Consider the following 25054-nt stretch of genomic DNA (forward strand, 5'->3'; position numbering starts at 1 on the left):
GCAGGAAAAAAGCTGGCTATAAATCAGGCCTAGCTAGCTGACTGACTGTCTGACTGATTGACCAGCTGAGTGAGTGGTCAGGTCTATGGCAGATTGCTGTAGCCCACCGCTTAGGACACTGTCCTTAATCGCCGTGGTCAGGGATAGGGGGTGTGGGACTGGGACATTGTAGTCAGGTCAAGGTCTTTGTGACTGAATGACATGCTAGATTAGTATGGTATTGGAAGTAACTAACATGGTGTAACTGACTCAGAGTTTATTGACTTAACATTAGTTGGGAAACAAATATGGCTGAGCTGAAATACACTGGGATTCAGTCATCCTCTTCACAAACATACCGGTGTGTCTACAGTATGACCAGGGTCATGAATTATTTACTGGTCAGATCATGTCGTAAGGAATAACTCCTGATCCTTACTTTGATTCACTAGATGAATAGGAGAGCAAAGGCATTATTTACCCAATATTTACATTGATACCATATTATAAATGTTATCAAAAATATTTTTGAAATCCTGCTTTATCAAAACAACTTTATTGCACTATTTCATTCCCTCAAGATCTTTTCTTCCCTCAAAAAACACAATTAAATCAAATTCTCCACATTCTCCGACACATTACCAGACAGACAGAACATCACTGTGTAGAGAGGCAGTGGTCTGACCCCGGTGACCTCCACATGGATAAATTACAGGATGATGGGGGCCTTTGATGTTCCTCTCCTCTGGCTGGCCTGTGTTGTGGATGAGGACTAGGGGCTCTAGGCTGGAGGTCTGGTGGCTGCGGCTAGCCAGCACTTGAAAGGGTCTCTGTGTGTTTTTTAATAGGGGCTGATTCAGGGCAGATCATGAGAGCACATGGTGTGCCTCAAAGTCCCAACCAGCAATGCTGGACAAGCCCAGGCTCAATCCCAAATATACAGCCTGGCCAAGAGAGATGGGCAGAAACAGTCCCCTGCAGTACATACGCACTTACACACACGCGCACAAAGACTTCCAGTGCCGATTGAGGGGAATGACCTCAACATGCGGTGGATTCCCCAGACTGTTTGAAGTCACAGGGTCCTGTATGTGCACCATATAAGCAGAGCGAGAGCAGAGGGGGATAAAGGGACCATGGATATGGATGGAAGCCACTGCAGAGTGGTACCAAAGTCTGACTTCATAATACATGCTGAGCTACAAGGGGCCTGACTCCATACTGTGTCACGCCCTGGCCATAGAGAGGCTTTTATTCTCTATTTTGGTTAGGCCAGGGTGTGACTAGGGTGGGCATTCTAGTTTCTTTATTTCTATGTTTTCTATTTCTTTGTGTTTGGCCAGGCGTGGTTCTCAATCAGAGGCAGCTGTCTATCGTTGTCTCTGATTGAGAACCATACTTAGATAGCCCTTTTCCCACCAGTCTTTGTGGGAAGTTGACTTTGTTTAGGGCACATAGCCTTTAGCTTCACGGTTTGTTTTTGTAGTGTTTATTGTTTTTGTTCGGCGTCATATGTATTAATAAAAGAACATGTACGCCCACCACGCTGCACCTTGGTCCTCTTCCTTCAACAGCCGTGACACTGTGACTGTCAAAATGCTATTCTATGAATAAGGAATGTCCAGGACTAGCTGTAATGCTCTGCTGAATAGCTTTTCTAATAGTTTGTTAAATAGTTAACCCGTAGCTACCCTGAATATCTGCATACTGTATCTTTTGACTCATCACATACACTGCTGCTACTGTTTACTATATGTCACTTTATCCCTATCTATAACAAGGCACCTTTCCCAGGGACATGAAACAAGCTAAAGTTATACCTCTGTATAAGGAGATAAAGTCTGACCCTGGGAATTATAGGCTTGTATCTAACCTCTGTGTAACATCAAAGATCCTGGAGAGAAATGTACATGAGCAAATGTATGAATATGTTTTAACAAACAGGGTCTAATGTATGATTTTCAGTCGAGTTTTAGAAAAACATATTCCACTGATTCATGTCTACTTTACTTGACTTACTTCATCAGGAAAGAGATTGATGAGGTAAATCTGTGTGGAATGGTACTGCTTGACCTACAGAAGGCCTTTGATACAGTTAACCACTGTCTCCTAATCTCCAAACTGGATGCACTGGGGTTAAGCAGTATCCCTCTAGGCTGGGTAAAGTCCTATTTATCAGGAAGGGAGCAAGTAGTAGAGGTTAATGGTTCACTGTCTCAGTTAAAACCAATGAGTTGTGGTGTTCCGCAGGGGAGCGTGCTTGGGCCTCTGCTGTTTTTATTGTATATTAACGAAATGAAAGATGCTTGTTCTTGCTGTCTTTTTCTTTATGCGGATGACTCTACACATCTGGTGTCTCACAAAAGTAAAACTATGTTGGAAAGCATACTTAGCACAGAGCTTACTAACATTAGCAAATGGCTTGGAGATAATAAGCTATCTCTGCACTTAGGGAAACTGAAGCAATTTTTTTTGATCCAGACCTAAATTGTGTAGGTCATCTGAAATCAGAGTGGAGTTAGGGGGTAAGGTGCTGACTACTAAAACCTCTGTTAGCTACTGGGATGTATCCTTGATGGAAGCTTGGGACGTGTGAGCATGGCCAATAAGGTGCTAGGGAAGGTTAATGCCAGCACTTAATCCCAGGACGTTTTTGGCTAGAAAGTCCAAGCTGCTTGATAAGGACTCCATGAAAGTGCTAGCTACTGCCCTCATTCAATGCCATTTTGACTATGTTAGTACTTCCTGGTTTGGCGGCTTATCTAAATGTATGAAGGGGAAGCTCCAGATAGCCCAGAATAAGCTGATCAGGGTAGTATTGAAGGTGAGTCCACATACTCACATAGGCAGGAGCTGCTTTCAGGAACTAAACTGGCTGCCTGTTGAGGCTAGTGTGTCCCAGATTAGACTAGGTTTGGTTTACAGGAGTATTTATGGTCCTGTGCCCAGATATCTAAGTGATTACTTTCCTTGTGTTAGGGATGCACACAATCACAGCACCAGATCAGGTGTTGCTGATGTGTGCTTATACATGTTCAGGAGTAATGCTGGGAAAGGTACTTTCTTGTATACTGGAGCCACAGAATGGAATGAGTTGCCTCTGACTATAAAAACAACATCCTCTCCGGGCAGCTGTAAAAATAAAGTAAAAATATGTTTGATGTCTTCTGTGCCCATTTGAATAACCCCTATGATGTAACTGGAATGATGAGATAGATGTTCTTCTTCTCTGTTGTTGTTTTATTATTTCACTGCCATACTGTGTTTAACTGTGTTCCATCTTGTCTAGCCATCTTGTCTCAAGAGGACCACAATGGAAATAAGTCCCAGACTTTATTGTGTGTTATCCTTGATGATTTTATTAATGTGCATGTATGGCTTTTAAGTTTTATGTGTGCTTGTTTATTAAAATGGTCAAATTAATAAAATAAATATGTACAGTACAGGACAAATCTACCTCAATTACCTCGTACCCCTGCACATGGACTCTGTACTGGTACCCTGTGTATATAACCCTGTTATTGTTACTCATTGTGTATTTATTCCTCATGTTGGCCTATTATTTTTCTAGTATTTCTCGTTTTTTCTCTCTGCATTGTTTGAAAGGGCCCGTAAGTGAGCATTTCACTGTTAGCCTACACCTGTTGTTTACAAAGCATGTGACAAATACAATTTGATTTGATTTAATGCTATGACATGTCGTAATGCTATGACAGTTCATAAAGCTATGACAAGTTGTAATGCTATGACAAGTCGTAATGCTATGATAAGTACCGTAATGCTATGAAAAGTCGGTATTCTATGACATGTCGCAACGCTATGACAAGTCGCAACGCTATGACAAGTCGTAATGCTGCCACATTGGCATTCGAAAGCTACATATGAGAGGAAAGCCAAACAAATCTTTCTCAGGTGTTTTTTCAGCTACTAACCTACAATTTACATATGACACATCTCATCCCTCATCACCATACATGACTAAAGTAGATTAATGCAGCTACACACACAGTGACCTGAACGTAAAATGTAGTTCTATTGTCTCTGTAAACTTGAAAAGGTGGGTTCAAGTTTAGCTCCCATTAATTCTAAACACATTTCTCCCTCCGATTCATCTGGGGGGAGCATCACAAATAGGACTGTCTTGGACAATTACCCCTGATAATCACATTTTGATGGTGTACTGATTAGGAATTATAGTGTTTTCTGAAGCTATTTAGCAGTAGAATTGGTGAGGACAGGGGAGGGAGATCCGCGAGGTTGTTTCAAGTGCATAATGCTTTTAACGTTTGTATTACATTTTGTGTGGTTTTATATGTAATCAAATAGAGTGAGAATGGTTTCAAAGATTCTGAGTGTTTATTTCATTTATCTCTAATAATAAACTTGGATTAGGATCATAACTGTAATCCATCGACAATTTCAAAACATCCTCAAGTCGCACATGTGCTGTATATAGTGTGAATATGATATCACTTCAATTCAATTTACATAGGGATAAAAAAAATAATCAGACTCTGGCCTAACAACTTGAGCCATTAACCTTGTCTATTATACTAAATGTAATAACATTGCCATTTAAAATCTGTTGGGAATTTCCTAATTTCGTGTGAAACAACTCCACTAGATGTCAACCCAAACCATTAGAGCTGATAACAACCTTCGTGAAAAAAGATGTGAAAGATCTTTGTGTGTAGAATCAAAGCTTAAATCTGTGTCCAAACAGCCCTTACTTAATGTGGTTACAATCTCAGTGGTTGTAAATGACCTTCTATTGAGGACCTCGCTGGAGAAAAGGAGGGAGGAAGGGAAGGATGCAGGGATGGATGGATTGAGGAAAGCAAAGCCTGACTCGTTTGACCCCCAGACTGCACCAGCTGAATTTCAAACACGTCGGCAACAGCCAGGAAGTACAATTAAGTCTCCAATCAATTTCCAGGCCCAGGTATAAGTAAAACACGCATACACGCACACACGCACACGCACACGCACACACACACACACACACACACACACACACACACACACACACACACACACACACACACACACACACACACACACACAACTTCAAGTAAATCCAATGGGGGAAGGAAGCCAGATGTCTGAATGAGCTGAATGAGGTGTGTTTGACAAGTCGTCAGAACATGCAAACCATTGATGGACCAAAATGGCCTGTTAGAGGTAGAACACCCTGTGTGGCGGTCTCCCCTGCGTCCTGTGTCTCACATTACTCATGTCTCAGCCACTTTCAGATGGCCCGAACATTGAAACACAGATTTGCAGCTTCCTGCCATTAAAGCCATGAAAACGTTCACCGCCGTCCAGACTTCAAATGGGACGCCATTTTTATCACCTGTCAATGAAAACGATCAAGTGCTATTCCGGGTGTAGAACGGATACAAGTCTAATTAAATGAATTCTCAGAGGTACCTCTAACAATGCTTCATGCACAACCAAGGATTTAGCAAAAAGAATGACACACACACAAACACACAGATCTTTAAACGCTCATACTGATCAGATTGCCTCAGTCCGACTTACCCCATGTTGCTGAATTTGGGTCCATTCTGGTTCTTACAAACATCCCTTCTCCTAAACAATGCCACAAACACCGTGCACACTTCCCTAAGCTCCATGGGGACAAGCAGACGGACCAGCCAGCCTGCTCTCAGCACTCAGCTCTCAGAGTGTCACCGGATGACCCAGACACAGATCAAAATGTGGGTCCACTAAAATAGGCCATTCAAGAATCATACAAGCCTGAGTGCTTTTCTCATCTAACAGACACTGCCAGCACGTTTGGTTGGTCGTCCGTTAGCTGGTCGCTGCGTTGGAATCATGAACCACACACAACCTGCCAGCCAGTCTCAACCAGTCTCGCTTTCTATGAGGTGGCCTGCCCTGTGGTGGGTTATTATCCAATCCCAACGCTGTCCCAGTCAGGACCATAGTCTGGTAAGGGAAGAAGTCCAAAGGGAGGGAGAAGTAAAGGGGGAGGGACGGAAACCCTTTCCCATATGTCCCATGTTAAGCCTGAGCCAGAGGAGGACAGCCCCTGCTGCGTCGACACTAGGCTGCGGCTAGGCTACGACCAGGGATCAGGTCTGTGGCCACAGGGGGGAAGCCAGGATAGGGATCACTCAGCCTGGGATGAGTGTGAGGGATGGATGGACAGCAGACATGGAGCTTTATTGGCTGCCAGGGATTAGGGAGGCTGAGTTGAAACCAACACTTTCTATTGCTATGTAAATCACTGCTGTGTCGTCATGGCAATACTGTACACAAGCAATAATAGCACAAATTGACAGACAGAAAGACAAACAGACTTATTTCTCAGGACACATATTAACATGATAGATAAAGAGTGAGTCCATGAGCTCATGGGTTGGATTGGTCTACCTGGCTACTGCAGCCTCGGGGCGCATTGGGAAATGCCCTGGACCAAACTCCCACTCCATTAAGAAGGTTTGACAAAGGCACAATTTGAAAAGTCTTGAGCCCCCCCCCCCCCCCAAAAAAAAGAGTAGGGAACAATCATCAGGTTGTGGCTGGATTGGGGTCACGAGGGGTCACCATGACTTGATGGATAAATATTATCCTTGCCTTATCTTCACCTGGCAGCAGCTCCAGGAAAACTCACCCAAACTATCCGACTCAGCATTCTTGAAGTTCCATTTTTCAGGTTGAACACTTTTTTCCACTAAATCTCCTCCACCTCTATAAATGCATGTAATTGCCAGGCAGGGCGATAGATTAAGCTAAGCCACTTTAAAAAAAATCCTCTTTCAAACTTTTGTTTTGTGTTTTTCGACCAGAATGGGTCATTGTAATGGGGACTCTACTGGCCTCTACCCTCTCCTCCTACCCTAGAGGGGACTGAGTGACCTGGACCCCTAATAAAGCCCTCAGGACAAATGCTGTTGGGGTCTCTACACTCGTTCTCTGACCAGGCGATACACATCCAGTTTTGTTTAAAGCGGAAAATGGGTGTGTGTGTGTGGGGGGGGGGGTGCATCGTTCCCCTCTGGCACAGGGGAAGCATTACAAATTCCTTAAACCCTAGGACCACTTGCTCTTTCAAGTCACCTTTGACCCCTGACAATGAGACATGCATGGCGGGGAGGCAGGGGGACACCAAAGGGACGAGTGAGACAGTCAGAGGCCAGGCAGACCAAGGCAGTCATGTCACTGTTTTACAGCCTCCTGTTCTTCTGAGAGAGATAATGACAACCTCCAGGATGCTTCCACCATTTTAATTTCATTTGAGTGAAGTATCGTGTCACATAGGGTACAATTCTCACAAAAATGCAACCAAAAAGTCACTGCATGGACATATGGATAAGACTTGAGTTAATTCCTCTTGAAAACACAATCCTCTCGTTCTTCCACCTCTTGTCCCTCCTTTAGTTGAGGTTGGAGTTCAAGCAAATCCATTATGTTTTTTCCACATGTACATCTCTGGCCATAGGAAGCAGTTAGCAGTATGCTGGGAGCCAAGGGGCCCCATATGAGCAGAGGCCTCTAGCCCTCGGAGGCTCCCTGGGGGTTCTGTGATAGGGTGATAGGGTTGTGTGTGTGTGTGTGTGTGTGTGTGTGTGTGTGTGTGTGTGTGTGTGTGTGTGTGTGTGTGTGTGTGTGTGTGTGTGTGTGACTGCGAATGTGCGTGTGAAGGGTAGCATGTGTGGCCCACATGCTGCACAGAACATCACTGACGGGCCCCAGAGGAGACACTTAGGGAGGATGACAGGATGAATCCGATTACTCCACAGCAAAACCAGGAGCACAGCTATCCCCCAACCTCCTCAAACCTCCCCCTGCCTGGATGCTCCTCTTGGGGCATGGAGAGGAGAAGGTGGCCTGTGGTCAGGTTCTCTCCCCTCCATACACAACCTATCCCAGCTGAGGGCCTTGTACAGACATTCCCTATCATAAGCATCTACTGTGCCTGGCATTGCTGTTATGTAATGAAGTACAGGGTCATTTAAAGTTAGATTTGACTCCCATGTTGAGTTTAAATATGTTCATACATCTGTACAGTAATACCCATAGCCATATATTAAAATACTTTGGCCAGGTTTTAAAGCGGGCGCCATGTTAACGCCTTTATTCTCAATATTTTGATGAGGTAGGAGAACGCCTCTGAGAATTCCCTATGAAATGACCCGCTGAAAACAATCAAAACAGATGTTCTTATTGGTCAGCATTTGGGATCATGTGTATCCAAGTCGGTACTGTGGACATCTTGATAGGTTTTGAAAACGATCCAAAATAAACAGAACAAGGCGGAAGCGTCCAATGACACTCGAGCAACGGCTATAGAGGAGAAAGTGTCGCTCTCGGGAACATTCAGACAGAAACCTCACTGGCTCAACCTTCTAAATAAATTACTTTAGTAGCGGCTATTAAGGCACAAGTGTCTCTATGCATTGACCATGTGTATCAGTCTACTTGCCTGATCGTGTGTTGACAGGTGTTCATATTACACCATAGACAGCTCCTGTGTGTCGTGTGTCGCTTGCCTTGCCTTGCCTTGCCTGCGTGACTGCCACAGACGAGTGCCACCGCCACCAGATCCATACAACTTCCATAAGGTCACTGCATATTCCATGTCACTGTGCCACAGGCAGTCTGCTGGTCTGCATCCTACCCAGCAGCAGCCCTTTGAACAGTGGCAAGACAGGAAAGCCTTGATCATGTGTGAACCAACGGATGCCCTACTTTCACACAGGCTTGTAATCTGACCTCGTTTAGTACGCCTGTAAAATATCATCACAACCGACATGGTTAATCCGTAGCGGAAGGGAATTAGTTTGTGTGTGTGTGTGTGTGTGTGTGTGTGTGTGTGTGTGTGTCAGTGACTTAAGAGTGCAGATCAAAGTAGAGTATGTGTATCAACATGGAGGTCTTGGTTACGGACATAGTTACAGATAGCACTGTGTAATCTAACACACACTGTAATAAGTATATTGTTTATAAACGGAGTGACCTCCCCTCCACTGTCACCACTATACAGTAATGATAGACAGACGGTTACATCTGAATAACCTCTCCAAGTTGATCAGCCTCTGAAATGTCATTTCAAAACCTCCCCTAATCCCCCTAAATAAACTCAATCATTCCAATTCCCCGACTACGTTAGAACTCCTGTGACTCGGTTAATTGCGGCACAAGGGAGGGTGGGGACGGAGAAATGTAATGAAATCAGCAACTAACAAACACTCTAATAAAGTGGGTGGTTTAAATATGGAACTGACACTTATTATCAGTCTAACCGTCTCCCATCCATCGCTAATGTGTCTGATGGCTGTGAGTGGAACAGCAAAGTCTGACGGCTGTGAGTGGAACAGCAAAGTCTGACGGCTGTGAGTGGAACAGCAAAGTCTGTGAGTGGAACAGCAAAGTCTGACGGCTGTGAGTGGAACAGCAAAGTCTGACGGCTGTGAGTGGAACAGCAAAGTCTGACGGCTGTGAGTGGAACAGCAAAGTCTGTGAGTGGAACAGCAAAGTCTGACGGCTGTGAGTGGAACAGCAAAGTCTGACGGCTGTGAGTGGAACACCAAAGTCTGACGGCTGTGAGTGGAACAGCAAAGTCTGACGGCTGTGAGTGGAACAGCAAAGTATGACGGTTGTGAGTGGAACAGCAAAGTCTGACGGCTGTGAGTGGAACAGCAAAGTCTGACGGCTGTGAGTGGAACAGCAAAGTCTGACGGCTGTGAGTGGAACAGCAAAGTCTGACGGCTGTGAGTGGAACAGCAAAGTCTGACGGCTGTGAGTGGAACAGCAAAGTCTGACGGCTGTGAGTGGAACAGCAAAGTCTGACGGCTGTGAGTGGAACAGCAAAGTCTGACGGCTGTGAGTGGAACAGCAAAGTCTGTGAGTGGAACAGCAAAGTCTGACGGCTGTGAGTGGAACAGCAAAGTCTGACGGCTGTGAGTGGAACACCAAAGTCTGTGAGTGGAACACCAAAGTCTGATGGCTGTGAGTGGAACACCAAAGGCTGATGGCTGTGAGTGGAACACCAAAGTCTGACGGCTGTGAGTGGAACAGCAAAGTCTGACGGCTGTGAGTGGAACAGCAAAGTCTGACGGCTGTGAGTGGAACAGCAAAGTCTGATGGCTGTGCGTGGAACACCAAAGTCTGACGGCTGTGAGTGGAACACCAAAGTCTGACGGCTGTGAGTGGAACAGCAAAGTCTGACGGCTGTGAGTGGAACACCAAAGTCTGTGAGTGGAACACCAAAGTCTGATGGCTGTGAGTGGAACACCAAAGTCTGACGGCTGTGAGTGGAACAGCAAAGTCTGACGGTTGTGAGTGGAACAGCAAAGTCTGATGGCTGTGAATGGAACAGCAAAGTCTGACGGTTGTGAGTGGAACAGCAAAGTCTGACGGCTGTGAGTGGAACAGCAAAGTCTGACGGCTGTGAGTGGAACAGCAAAGTCTGACGGTTGTGAGTGGAACAGCAAAGTCTGACTGGAACAGGCTGTGAGTGGAACAGCAAAGTCTGACGGCTGTGAGTGGAACAGCAAAGTCTGACGGCTGTGAGTGGAACAGCAAAGTCTGTGAGTGGAACAGCAAAGTCTGACGGCTGTGAGTGGAACAGCAAAGTCTGACGGCTGTGAGTGGAACAGCAAAGTCTGACGGCTGTGAGTGGAACAGCAAAGTCTGTGAGTGGAACAGCAAAGTCTGACGGCTGTGAGTGGAACAGCAAAGTCTGACGGCTGTGAGTGGAACAGCAAAGTATGACGGCTGTGAGTGAAACACCAAAGTCTGATGGCTGTGAGTGGAACACCAAAGTCTGATGGCTGTGAGTGGAACAGCAAAGTCTGACGGCTGTGAGTGGAACAGCAAAGTATGACGGCTGTGAGTGGAACAGCAAAGTCTGACAGCTGTGAGTGGAACAGCAAAGTATGACGGCAAACGTCTGTGTGAGTGGAACAGCAAAGTCTGACGGCTGTGAGTGGAACAGCAAAGTCTGACGGTTGTGAGTGGAACAGCAAAGTCTGACGGCTGTGAGTGGAACAGCAGATGTGAGTGGAACAGCAAAGTCTGACAGCTGTGAGTGGAACAGCAAAGTATGACGGCTGTGAGTGGAACAGCAAAGTCTGACGGCTGTGAGTGGAACAGCAAAGTATGACGGCTGTGAGTGGAACAGCAAAGTATGACAGCTGTGAGTGGAACAGCAAAGTCTGACAGCTGTGAGTGGAACAGCAAAGTCTGACGGCTGTGAGTGGAACACCAAAGTCTGACGGCTGTGAGAGGAACAGCAAAGTCTGACGGCTGTGAGTGGAACAGCAAAGTCTGACGGCTGTGAGTGGAACAGCAAAGTCTGGCGGCTGTGAGTGGAACAGAAAAGTCTGGCGGCTGTGAGTGGACGGCTGTGAGTGGAACAGCAAAGTCTGACGGCTGTGAGTGGAACAGCAAAGTCAGTGAGTGGAACAGCAAAGTATGACGGCTGTGAGTGGAACAGCAAAGTCTGTGAGTGGAACAGCAAAGTATGACGGCTGTGAGTGGAACAGCAAAGTCTGTGAGTGGAACAGCAAGGTATGACGGCTGTGAGTGGAACAGCAAAGTCTGTGAGTGGAACACCAAAGTCTGATGGCTGTGAGTGGAACACCAAAGTCTGACGGCTGTGAGTGGAACAGCAAAGTCTGTGAGTGGAACAGCAAAGTCTGTGAGTGGAACAGCAAAGTCTGACTGCTGTGAGTGGAACACCAAAGTCTGACGGCTGTGAGTGGAACAGCAAAGTCTGACGGCTGTGAGTGGAACAGCAAAGTCTGACGGCTGTGAGTGGAACAGCAAAGTCTGACGGCTGTGAGTGGAACAGCAAAGTCTGACGGCTGTGAGTGGAACAGCAAAGTCTGTGAGTGGAACAGCAAAGTCTGACGGCTGTGAGTGGAACAGCAAAGTCTGTGAGTGGAACACCAAAGTCTGACGGCTGTGAGTGGAACAGCAAAGTCTGTGAGTGGAACAGCAAAGTATGACGGCTGTGAGTGGAACAGCAAAGTCTGTGAGTGGAACACCAAAGTCTGATGGCTGTGAGTGGAACACCAAAGTCTGACGGCTGTGAGTGGAACAGCAAAGTCTGACGGCTGTGAGTGGAACAGCAAAGTCTGACGGCTGTGAGTGGAACAGCAAAGTATGACAGATGTGAGTGGAACAGCAAAGTATGACGGCTGTGAGTGAAACAGCAAAGTATGACGGCTGTGAGTGGAACAGCAAAGTACGACGGCTGTGAGTGGAACAGCAAAGTATGACAGATGTGAGTGGAACAGCAAAGTATGACGGCTGTGAGTGGAACAGCAAAGTATGACAGCTGTGAGTGGAACAGCAAAGTATGACAGCTGTGAGTGGAACAGCAAAGTATGACAGCTGTGAGTGGAACAGCAAAGTATGACAGCTGTGAGTGGAACAGCAAAGTATGACAGCTGTGAGTGGAACAGCAAAGAGGCTGTTTTTTCCTCAAGAAACCACCAGATGTGCGGGGTGTGAAACAGCGCCACAATCAACTCCGCAGCTGCTCCGACCGAGGGGCCCTGTTTGAAATGCTTCAAATGGTATTGGGTGTTTGATTAGCCTAAAAGGGCATTGATCTCTGAACGTGAGTGCACACAAACGCAATCACCGAGCTCATTGGGAATCAGGGGAATATGTGTGTTAACTATCTCGCTGTGGCCGGGTGATAACTTGCCGGTACAGCTGTGGGCCGGAACGCGCTAACACGTTAACGAGGTAAGCACATGACCATGGTCTGTGGTGTTTGTATAGCCTGACCCTATGGTCTCTCTCCTCTCTTCCTCTCTCTCAGTCTGTGGTAATTGTGGGGGCCAGCTTCAGCAGTCTGAAACCAAGCATGACTCTCCAAACAACACGTCTGGACTTGAACGTCCATCCACTCATTCCTGCCTGTTTACATCATCCTACCCCCCCCCCACCCACCACCAGTAACGTGCAGACAGAAAACTCCACCGAGTTGTAAATCTAGACCTAGAGTCATCATCTACTGTTGTTATTAGTATTCACAAGCCTGTAGTCCATATGCCTCCCTTATCCTGACAAGGAACTCAACTTGTAGAGACAAAGCTGATTCAAAGTCAAGAAGGAGAGCGTGGATAAGTGTCTTGGAGTTAGGCCATTGATTAGTCAGCATATTATTGCAGGTGGCCAGGATCTTATACAAAAAAAACATAGGCTTTAGTGTGCAGGTTTAAGAGTTCTCCAGTATGCAACTGAGTACTCCCGGAGTTTTCAAAGTTCTGTCTCCAGAAAGGTACATTAGACAAGTGTTGAAGACAAATAGAGACAGTGAGAAACAGAGCGAGCCTGGATCTTTCATTACCTGAAAACTGCTTCCCTCATCTTCAGGCCAAGCCCTAAGTGGAAGCCTTTGATGGGGGGCCCCAGTGTCCCCCGGGTCCATGTCTGTCCACAGGACATCCTGTCTGACTGTAGGTAGGAGGGAGGGGTGGAGGAGGGATAGACTGCTGGGGGTGATGTGACTCAGGCTCTCCTTACAATCCAGTCCAGTCAACCTCTTGTAAAGTCCAACCGGCCACCTTCTTTCACCTCCATCTCCCGCTACTTGTCCATGTAACTCTGCTTCTGTCCTACTAACTGTTCAAACTTCAGCCCTCGAGAAGTTGAGAGGGCTCCTGTTAGTTGGTTTCCCATTGTCCTCTGTCCTCTCTCTACAGTGTCAGGCCCCTGTGGGTGTAAATAACCTACAGGGTGGACTGTGTGGGCTCTAAGTCTTCCACTAATCCCTGAGTTTTAATGACGACCAATCTAGAGCTAGCTCCCTGAGGGCTGACCCAAGTCAGGGGCCGACCATTTGACCTTCCTGCTGGGGTCTCCTCCCCTTTAATGCTCAGCTGGATAGGGATGGGGGAGAGTGTGTGTGTGTTGGTGGGGTTCGAGTGTGTGAGTGACCAGTCCCTTAAGGAATGCAGACCTGCTGATCTGAGGACAGACATGAACACAAAGGAAAACAAAAAACTGGGAACCGAGACTATGACGTCTTTTTGTGTATAAAACGGAGAAAAAAGCCAGACGACCCACTACTAAACGATTGTTTCGATCAGGTTCCTGCCCTTACATTCACCTCCCGAAAAGAAAGCACCGAGGCACATCAGGAAGCACACACACATCCTCGCTGGGGCTAGTAAAAAGCTGTGCTTCCCTGGGGTTCGTCTGGCACCACTCTTAGGCTTTCTCTGATGTGTGTTTTCTCTATTCCCTGATCAGAGTGAAGGACGGAGGGAGACAGCGAGGTGCCATGGATCTAACAAGAGCTCATTAACATAACTCTCTCATATCAGCACACAACACCTTGGTTTTCCAAAACAGGAGATTGGAAAGCAACCTGGTCTCAGAGCATTTCGTATTATTCTGTACATAAATCTGGGACACTCCATTTAGTATGATATATTATATTTCATATGGTATGCATTCATTTGTGGATGTCCATCACCAATTTCGTATGATATGTTACGAATTACAATTCGTATTATATATGATGAATTTGCAAAACGTACAATATGTTTCCGAATTTGCAAAACATAATATATATTACGAATTCTAACTAGGTGGCTAACTTTAGCTAGGCTAGGGGTTTGGGTTAGGAGTTAGGTTTAAGTTTAGAAGTTAAGTGTAGGGTTAAAGTTAGGGGAAGGGTTAGCTAACATACTAAGTAGTTGCAAAGTAGCTAAAAAGTAGTAAGTAGTTGAAAAGTTGGTAATTAGATCAAATGCTCAAGTTGTCCGTGATGAGATTCGCACTCAAAACTTTTGATTTACTAGACATCACATTTGGGTTGTTAGACGTTTGCCTTATACGCCTACCCATCCACCCCGACCAACCACCCTACTTTCGTTTCTGTCTTAAGTAACCATACCAAACATAACATATCATACTAATTTGAGTATTCCGAATGTATGTTTACTATGTTACGTCTAGTCTATGAAACCAGGCTGTGGAAAGACGAAACTAAAACAGACTCTCTAATAACTTCACAAAAAAGGGTGTCCTGTTATGTTAAGGAAGTTCGACTGAAAAAATATGGTTCTGTTACATATAGACAGACATAACATTGGTAAAGACGTTTGCCTTATACGCCTACCCATCCACCCCGACCAACCACCCTACTTTCGTTTCTGTCTTAAGTAACCATACCAAACATAACATATCATACTAATTTGAGTATTCCGAATGTATGTTTACTATGTTACGTCTAGTCTATGAAACCAGGCTGTGGAAAGACGAAACTAAAACAGACTCTCTAATAACTTCACAAAAAAGGGTGTCCTGTTATGTTAAGGAAGTTCGACTGAAAAAATATGGTTCTGTTACATATAGACAGACATAAAAAATATGGTTCTTTAAGCCCTTTAAGACAGGCCCATAAAGGCTCATAACATGTTATAAAGCATTATTCCTGCAGGCTATAAAAATGTGTTTGTGGTATTTTATCTTTATCCAATTTAGAGGTCCTATTTTAACCTTATTTCAATGCACAATCATCATTGAATGTGACTTCATTTCGATTTTATTTCACCTTTCTGTCATCAGTTAAGAACAATTTCTTATTTACAATGACGGCCTACCCCGGCCAAACCCGGCTAATGCTGGACCAATTGTGTCCCGCCCTATGGGATGTGATACAGCCCTGGATACGAACCAGGGACTGTTGTGACGCCTCTTGCATGGAGATGCACTGCCTTAGACCGCTGCGCCACACGGGAGCCACAATTAACAAAACTCAAATTAATTGTTGCCAAGGGTCAAATAGATTCCAGTCTATTTAAGGGTGTATTCACATACAGTCCTCTTTAAAGTGTACTCTGGGTATTCCTACTGCCCTTGTCTTTGAATGAGGACTCAACTGTTTTGCTAATTCACTTCACCTATTTTGTGGCCTGCGTCGTCTTTGGATTTGCATCTTTTTTATTTCACCTTTATTTAACCAGGTTGGCTAGTTGAGAACAAGTTCTCCTTTACAACTGCGACCTGGCCAAGATAAAGCAAAGCAGTGCAACACCAACAACAGCACAAACAACAACACACATGGTTATGTTTAGAAAGGAACTCATATTTTTTTCCAACATTCAATGCATTCTGGGTTTTTTACAAAGTGCAGGACAAGCAATTCCATCAGAACATGTTATCAGACAGCTAGATATACCTACTCACATTTTGGAAGCTAATAGATTGCATTTATTTAAAAGATGAGACATAATAATAATGATCAGAAGATCATTTTAACAACAGAATAAATAGCAGAAGAATAACTTCAGATTAAATAATGCTGTAATTGAAAATTGTACACCCAATGCCCCTTTAACATTTAACATTTACATTTAAGTCATTTAGCAGACGCTCTTATCCAGAGCGACTTACAAATTGGTGCATTCACCTTATGACCTCCAGTGGAACAGTAGTGCATCTAAATCTTTTCAGGGGAGGGGGTGAGAGGGATTACTTTATCCTATCCTAGGTATTCCTTAAAGAGGTGGGGTTTCAGGTGTCTCCGGAAGGTGGTGATTGACTCCGCTGTCCTGGCGTCGTGAGGGAGTTTGTTCCACCATTGGGGGCCAGACCTTTCACAAACTTCAAATTAATTGCAGCGAACAGTTTTGACTGGGCTGAGCGGGAACTGTACTTCCTCAGTGGTAGGGAGGCGAGCAGGCCAGAGGTGGATGAACGCAGTGCCCTTGTTTGGGTGTAGGGCCTGATCAGAGCCTGGAGGTACTGAGGTGCCGTTCCCCTCACAGCTCCGTAGGCAAGCACCATGGTCTTGTAGCGGATGCGAGCTTCAACTGGAAGCCAGTGGAGGGAGCGGAGGAGCGGGGTGACGTGAGAGAACTTGGGAAGGTTGAACACCAGACGGGCTGCGGCGTTCTGGATGAGTTGTAGGGAGAGCATTCTGGATGAGTTTAAGAGCAAGCATTGATTCACCAAATATGTTGCTGTCTTCCTACGCTATTCAACCCCCATAATCAAACAAACAGTTTACAAAGGCTCTCATCCTATAGATCATGTATTGCAAAGAAAAAATGATCTGAACATCGTATCAGTACGAAACTGTTGCAATGTCTGTGCATCGCTAATCAATATCCAAAACCAGCACGTTTTTTTCAGAGGAAACGGTGTTGCAGTAGTCCAGTGTGTTATGCCGGAATAATGAGAAGCCAATCTGGAGAGCTTTGTGTTCACACTGCCCTAAAAAAGTGAACCGGACAGCGGAATTCAAGAGAACCAACTTAGACCACCTTTTGAGATGGTTTCAGTTCGGGTTTGCTTCAGGGGCACTTTTGAGGGGTCTGATTTCCTTTGGAGTGTTTACACTGCACACAAAAAATCTACAAAAATGGTCTCAAAGGGACCAAGTGTGAAAGCACCCAAAGAGATTGGATATCAACCTCCATAATTCCTGGATATTATCTATGAGACACATTCATGGGATGAGGCTATTCTCTTCTAATGAGAAATGAATGGTAGGCTATGCCTGCATCCCAAATGGCACCATATTCCCTAAATAGTTCACTACTTTCAAGCATGGGCCATAGGGCTCTAGTCAAAAGTAGTGCATTTTGATGTAGAATATATGTTGCCAAGATGTATGTAGGGCACATAGGTTCTATCCTTGACAAGCAAAGAAACAGGTACAATGGAAGGTTATTTCACTGGAGAATCAGATTTTAGTGGGATAATGAAATAATGCAACTATAAGATGGCACAATATGCTCAATCATCCTGAACTAAGCACTACACACAATGTGTGTGTGTGTGTTTGTTAGTGACTTAAGAGTGCAGAGCTGGCATTATCAAGTGGGTCAAAGGTTCAGGTTGAAGACAGTGTGGGCAGCCTGCTGACTGACTGGTTTGCTGGCTGGTAAGCTCTTAATTAAAGTGACCACACAGATGTCCCATCTGCCACTGCGACCACCGCCACACATTACTGGCTCCCATGTAAACATAATAATCCAATGAGAGGCCAGGTACACACACATGCAGGGATACATGCAAATCACACACACACACACACACACACACACACACGCACCCACACCCGAACCCACACCCGAACCCACCGATGCAGCCAGACACTCCAACGTACAAAAACAAACATTATGAATTCAACAAGCCACTGAGTCTCTCTAAAGCCTTTTAGCTCCTCTGTGTCTGTCACTGCAGGGAAACCTCCTTTAATAGGCACTGAAAAGTACAGAAACAAGAGCAATATAATGTTTTAAAAAAACACATTTCTAGCAATCCTTGTTGAAATTACTGCCATCCACCACTACTGACAATGAGCAATAGAGGGAGAATTACACCAGCAATGCCAAGCACTTCATCTCCTATAGCGTGTGGTGGGAAGGTCTCTTTTCGCTGAGCATTATAAGCACATAATGGAATCCCTGTCTACATTGTTCTTCCACAGTCTAGGGGCCGAGGAGGCATGCAGTCATCCACAGGAGTCACAGCCAATAAGAACAATCCGTCTGGAGAGAGGCAACCGCCCGGCGACGGAAGCATCTGTCACAAAGGGACTAGAGCAGGACCCAATCACAGATAGGCCTAATATATTCTTTCCCCTACACACATACATGCACACCCAGTCTAGCCCGCCTCACTTATTCGGGCTATGGGACTATCGGGCATCGTTATGCTAACTCCATCAGCTGATTCATTGGTCCGCGCCAGTGATAGCCCAGAATATAAACAGATCTGAGATCGGCCGGGAGTCTGGATGATGTGACAGAACACATAATACGGCTATGGCTGGTTGAGTCAGACACTGATTGGGGATCAGACTGATGGCAGACATAAATGAGGCAGTCACAGAGGCAGTCAGGGAAGGGCGAAATGAATAGGGACAAAGACTGGAGACAGGCACTTATGTAAACATGATACGATGTCGCCCCCGCTCACTGACTTTTATTAGATCTCTGTGTTGAATGATATGTGCCTGACTCCTCAGGCATTATTCCATATTGGGGGGGGGGCAGCTAGCTACTATACAGATACACAATAGCATGTCTGAGCTGACTGTGTTCTCTGTGCTGACTGCAAAATCTAATCCATACTGTACGCCCACATGGATAAAGGAATTCCGCGACAGAATGAATATGTTGATGGATACGCATATAGATATATGGTGACATGATGCCACAGCCAACGCTGAGCATGATACAGAGTTGTGGGGCATGGGTATGTTGAGCTCGTGGGCTGGAATGACAATGGCCCGTGCTGATGGTTTAACCACTACTGGTCCATTAAGTTTGACAACATATAGAATCATTGGGATATAAGTTCATTAACATTTCATTGATGTGCATTGCAGTGTGTTAGCCATCAAAGCTGTTGTGAATGCGGTTGAGTGAAGCGGGTGAGTTGCCATAGTAGCCATTACACTGTGACACATCTGACATTCCTTGGAGGCGTGGGTCCGAATCCCACTTCTGACACCATTGTTGCGATTTTGGGGGATGTTTAAACTCCAATCGCCTTGACCAAGGGCAGCGACAGTAGCCACTGGCCCACAAACACCCTTGGTGTGGTCTTAAGAACGTCAGACTTCTTACAATACTACTACAAAACTTAGAGAAGAAACACTTATACCATTGTTAGACTTGTACCATAGCTGTACTGACCCCATAGTTAAAAACACTACATGACAATTATGACGACCCACAGAGTTCAGAGGTCATTCTGAGCAACTAACTCCAGACAACTAACTCCAATACAATGTCACACTATTTTAATAGGACAGATTTTCCTCGCCCAATTTAAAATGGGAAGATCAGCGCTCATTCTAAAAATCCACGGGTTATTCTCGTGCGGCAGTGCGTTGAATGACTATCTCCTAATAATGACATCAGTTCTGAGCTGAGTGGTGATTTTGCTTACGTCACACCTCAATGAGGCTGCAGTAGGATGTAAATGATCCTATAGTAAAGGGGGAAATGGAATCTCGACGCAGTTGTCATTCTTCGCGGTCAGAGAACTGACAAAGACTTCATCCTTCCTTCATTTTAAATGTTGGAGAGAATTTTTTTTTTGTCTTTCAATACAGTCAAGGTTGACTGATGAAGTGATACACCAAGAGATGAATGAAGAGACGGTTTGAGGAGAGACGGTTTGCAATAAAGATTTCTCAACACAAAGGATTTAAAAACAGAGATGGCTGTGTAAATTAAAATTGGCCCCTAGTTTGAAACCCGTGGCAAAGTCTGTGGCATTAAAATCTTTGGCATTATGTCAATGAGTACGACAGTGCAATCTGATGGTAGCATTGACAGAATTTATCTAGGCCTATATAGGTTGTGTCTGACCTGTGTCATGCTACAGTGGTACAGTAAGATGGTGGTGCCTACTGGTCTGTTGTCATGGAAACGTTGCCATGGCGCGTGGGACGGCAGGGTGTGTGTGTGTGTGTGTGCGTTCATATCTGTGCCTGTGTCAGTGTGTATGTATATATGCGTGTGTGTGTGTGCGTGCGTAGGGTCTGCATGTTACCTGGAGAAGTGCTGCTGTAGCGAAACCATCTGCGTTCGGCCCAGCTCCGACTCGTCCGTCACCTCCCGAAGCCGCTTCTCACTGTCCAATCGCAGGCGTCGCTCTTCCTCTAGCACGTGAATCAGCTTTTGTCGCTGTGGGAAAAAGGACAGTCAGGTTGGCTGCTGGTTGTCAACAAAACAGCTAAATGTAACAGGTGTTGTTACTAGTCAACAGGCAGAGAGATAGAAAAGCCACCAGCAACATAGACCAAAGTCTGTGACTATCTACATGTCACAAATATCTATTTCATAATATCTATTTCATAATTTCCATTTCATAATATCTATTTCATAATATCTAGTTCATAACATCTGTGTCATAACATCTATATAACATCTACAGTTGAAGTCAAAAGTTTACATGTACTTAGGTTGGAGTCATGAAAACTCGTTTTTCAACCACTACACAAATTTCTTGTTAACAAACTATGGTTTTGGCAAGTTGGTTAGGACATCTACTTTGTGCATGACACAATAATTTTTTCAACAATTGTTTACAGACAGATTATTTCACTTATTATTCACTGTATCACAATTCAAGTGTGTCAGAAGTTCATACACTAAGTTGACTGTGCCTTTAAAAAGCTTGGAAAATTCCAGAAAATTATGTCATGGCTTTAGAAGCTTCTGATCAGCTAATTGACATAATTTGAGTCAATTGGCGGTGTACCTGTGGATGTATTTCAAGGCCCACCTTCAAACTCAGTGCCTCTTTGCTTGACATCATGGGAAAATCAAAAGAAATCAGCCAAGACCTCAGAAAAAAAACATTGTAGACCTTCACAAGTCTGGTTCATCATTGGGAACAATTTCCAAATGCCTGAAAGTACCAAGTTCATCTGTACAAACAATAGTATGCAAGTATAAACACCATGGGACCACGCAGCCGTCATACCACTCTGTCTCCTAGAGATGAACGTACTTTGGTGCGAAAAGTGCAAATCAATCCTAGAACAACAGCAAAGGGCCTTGTGAAGATGCTGGAGGAAACAAGTCCTATATTGACATAACCTGAAAGGCCGCTCAGCAAGGAAGAAACCACTGCTCCAAAACTGACTTAAAAAAGCCAGACTACGGTTTGCAACTGCACATGGGGACAAAGATCGTACTTTTTGGAGAAATGTCCTCTGGTCTGATGAAACAAAAATAGAACCGTTTGGCCATAATGACCATCCGTTATGTTTGAGGAAAAAGGGGGAGGCTTGCAAGCCGAAGAACACCATGCCAACCGTGAAGCACAGGGGTGGCAGCCTCATGTTGTGGTGGTGCTTTTCTGGAGGAGGGACTGGTGCACTTCACAAAATAGATGGCAGGAAAATTAGGTGGATATATTGAAGCAACATCTCAAGACATCAGTCAGGAAGTTAAAGCTTGGTCGCAAATGGGTCTTCCAAATGGACAATGACCCCAAGCATACTTCCAAAGTTTTGGCAAAATGGCTTAAGGACAACAAAGTCAAGTTATTGGAGTGGCCATCACAAAGCCCTGACCTCAATCCTATAGAAAATTTGTGGACAGAACTGAAGAGTGTAGAGCAAGTGTAGAGCAAGGAGTCCTACAAACCTGACTCAGTTACACCAGCTCTGTCAGGAGGAATGGGCCAAAATTCACCCAACTCATTGTGGGAAGGTTGTGAAAGGTTACCCAAAATGTTTAACCCAAGTTAAACAATTTAAAGGCAATGCTACCAAATACTAATTGAGTGTATGTAAACTTCTGACCCACTGGGAATGTGATGAAAGAAATAAAAGCTGAAATAAATTATTCTCTCTACTATTATTCTGACATTTCACATTCTTAAAATAAAGTGGTGAATCTAACTGACCTAATACAGGGAATTCTTACGAGGATTAAATGTCAGGAACTGTGAAAAACTGAGTTTAAATGTATTTGGCTAAGGTGCATGTAAACTTCCCGACTTCAACTGTACATTAAGACATCCATATATATAGTCAACTTCCCATGGCCTTGTAGTCTATGTTGATGCATCCACTACAATGTTCACTTTCAATGACACATATGATGAAATGTACATTACACTTCTATTGTAAGACAGCCATAGTCAGCTACCCATGGACTTGGTGGCTATATGCTGTGTAGGAGGCAGATGGCAGTTGGGCCAGTATCTGAAAAGTTTCTGGTTTGAATACCCGAGCCAACAAGGTGGAAAGAATCTCTCATTCTGCCCTTGAGCAAGGCGGTTAACCCCCAACAACAACTGATCCGGGCGCCGTTGACGTCCAATCTGAGGGATTGGGTTAAATGTGGAAGACACACTTCGCTTGAATGTATTTAGCTGTGCAACTGACTAGGTATCCCCTTTTCCCTCCTTCCTTTCGAGGCATCCCCTATAACTATAGCCTTCACTGGGAATGAGACATATCATGGAATGTCCATAAAACAGTTATCAATATCTGCCTTTATTCCAGGCACGATTTCCCTTCGCTATAATCACAGCCCCTAATATTGTACTGTATGTTATAGTGTTCAAGTGAAGAGGAAATTCAGCCACTCTTGGCAGACATGAGGAGGATATGCCCAATTTCCTCTTCAGTTTTCTCCTCAATTCATGCACATTAGTTGGAGAACGAGGTAGGGGCAGTGTTCGTTTCACTTGGTACCATTATTGTGTTCAACACAGTGTCCCGGCCTCTGTTTTGTCTAACCAGAAGTAAACATCCTTATATTTTGGCAATAAGCTTATTACACCCTCGACAGAGGGAGATGGTTGAGTGGTTGAACCTACTGTACGGCTAAGAGGCTTACCGAGCATGCAGTGATCAATCTGTCACTAGATTTTGCCACATGGAGACAGATTATAGTTAAGTTAGTGCACTAACTTTCTCCAAATCATGTCTTCAGTGTTAAAGTATCTTCAAGTGAAATCCCCAAACTCAACTAGCTTGTGGAAGTTTAGATGTAAAGCAGGCAGTGTTTGGCCCCACAAAACTTTATCACAGAACCCCGACATTATCTTTGACTCGAAACTTCTTCCTTGACATGGTCATGCAGGAAGGCAGGCAGGCCGCATAGCCTTTGAAGTGTAGAATCTGAAACGAGGACAGTTTCTTCTTTTGGAGTAACTTCTGAGGCTTCAGGACATAGTGCCTGTTCCAATTAGGGTCATAGAAAAAAAAATGGGATGTTCAGAAGCTTTTCTGCTTTTAGAGTCTCTGTGGCAAAAGTTGACCATCTTTCAGCAGTGAGCATGCAGTAGAGTCTTTAAAAACCATGTTTAGTAAAGACAAATCTAGCATTAGTGCAGTTGTTTTCCACTGTGATTCTAGCAGCAGGGTTTAAGCTTTAACTTACACTGAGTGTACAACACATTAAGGACACCTGCTCTTTTCATGACATAGACTGACCAGGAGAATCCAGGTGAAAGCTATGATCCCTTATTGATGTCACTTGTTAAATCCACTTCAAAAGGTGTGGAGGAAGGAGAGGAGACAGGTTAAAGGAGGATTTTTAATCCTTGATACAATTGAGACCTGGATTGCGTATCAGGGTTAGGTGTCACGATCGTCGTAATGAGCGGACCACGGGCAAGTATGATTGAAGTTCCACATCTTTATTTCAGTGAAACTTTACACAAAAACAATACACCAATAACGAAACGTGAAGAAGTGGTGCACAAACACAACACAATATCCCACAAAGCAGGTGGGAGATAGGTCTTCCTAAATATGATCCCCAATTAGAGGCAACGATTACCAGCTGCCTCTAATTGGGAACCATACAAAACCACCAACATAGAAATACACATTCTAGAACACCCACCTAGTCACACCCTGACCGAAACCACTATAGAGATTCCAAGGGCTCTCTATGGTCAGGGCGTGACATTAGGTCAGAAGATGTACAAGATTAATTTATTACCCCAGCTGCAATAGGATTGTGAGTTTGCTCAACAATTATATTTTTTTAACGCATACTCACAATCCTATTGCAGCTGGTTGCCTTACAATTGTATATTTGAATCAACAACTTTTTATTATCACAGTGCAGAGTGCTGCATTACACTGGGTATCCATTTTGTGCCATGGCAACTGGGACGGCTTTAGGAGCTCGAATTAGAAACATGATATTGTTCTCCTGACCTGTAGAATTACAAATGCAAATAGATGTTATGAAATACAGTTGAAGTCAGAAGTTTACACCCTAGCCAAATACATTTAAACTCAGTTTTTCACAATTCCTGACATTTAATCTGAGTAAAAAATCCCTGTTTTAGGTCAATTAGGATCACCATTTTTTTTCCTGAGCTCTTGGCTGATTTCTTTTGATTCAAGCAAAGATGCACTGGGTGTGAAGGTAGGCCTTGAAATACATTTTCTGGAATTGTCCAAGCTGTTTAAAGGTACAGTCAATTTAGTGTATGCAAATGTATGACCCGCTGGAATTGTGATACAGTGAATAATAAGTGAAATAATCTGTCTGTAAACAATTGTTGGAAAAATGACTTGTGTCATGCACAAAGTAGATGTCCCAACCAACTTGCCAAAACTATAGTTTGTTAA

At 44.4% G+C, this 25054-nt stretch overlaps 1 protein-coding gene across 1 annotated transcript in view; it reads right to left on the reverse strand.

The window, feature by feature from the left end:
• Window positions 1-25054, reverse strand: part of LOC115133142 (nck-associated protein 5-like) — a 175146-nt gene that overhangs the window by 60074 nt on the left and 90018 nt on the right. Inside the window, 1 exon segment of the mRNA XM_029666077.2 lies at window positions 20494-20627. Within this exon segment, the coding sequence (XP_029521937.2) occupies window positions 20494-20627 (134 nt within the window).

The sequence above is a fragment of the Oncorhynchus nerka genome, linkage group LG2 (genome assembly GCF_034236695.1).
Source record: "Oncorhynchus nerka isolate Pitt River linkage group LG2, Oner_Uvic_2.0, whole genome shotgun sequence".
Classification (NCBI taxonomy): Eukaryota; Metazoa; Chordata; class Actinopteri; order Salmoniformes; family Salmonidae; genus Oncorhynchus; species Oncorhynchus nerka.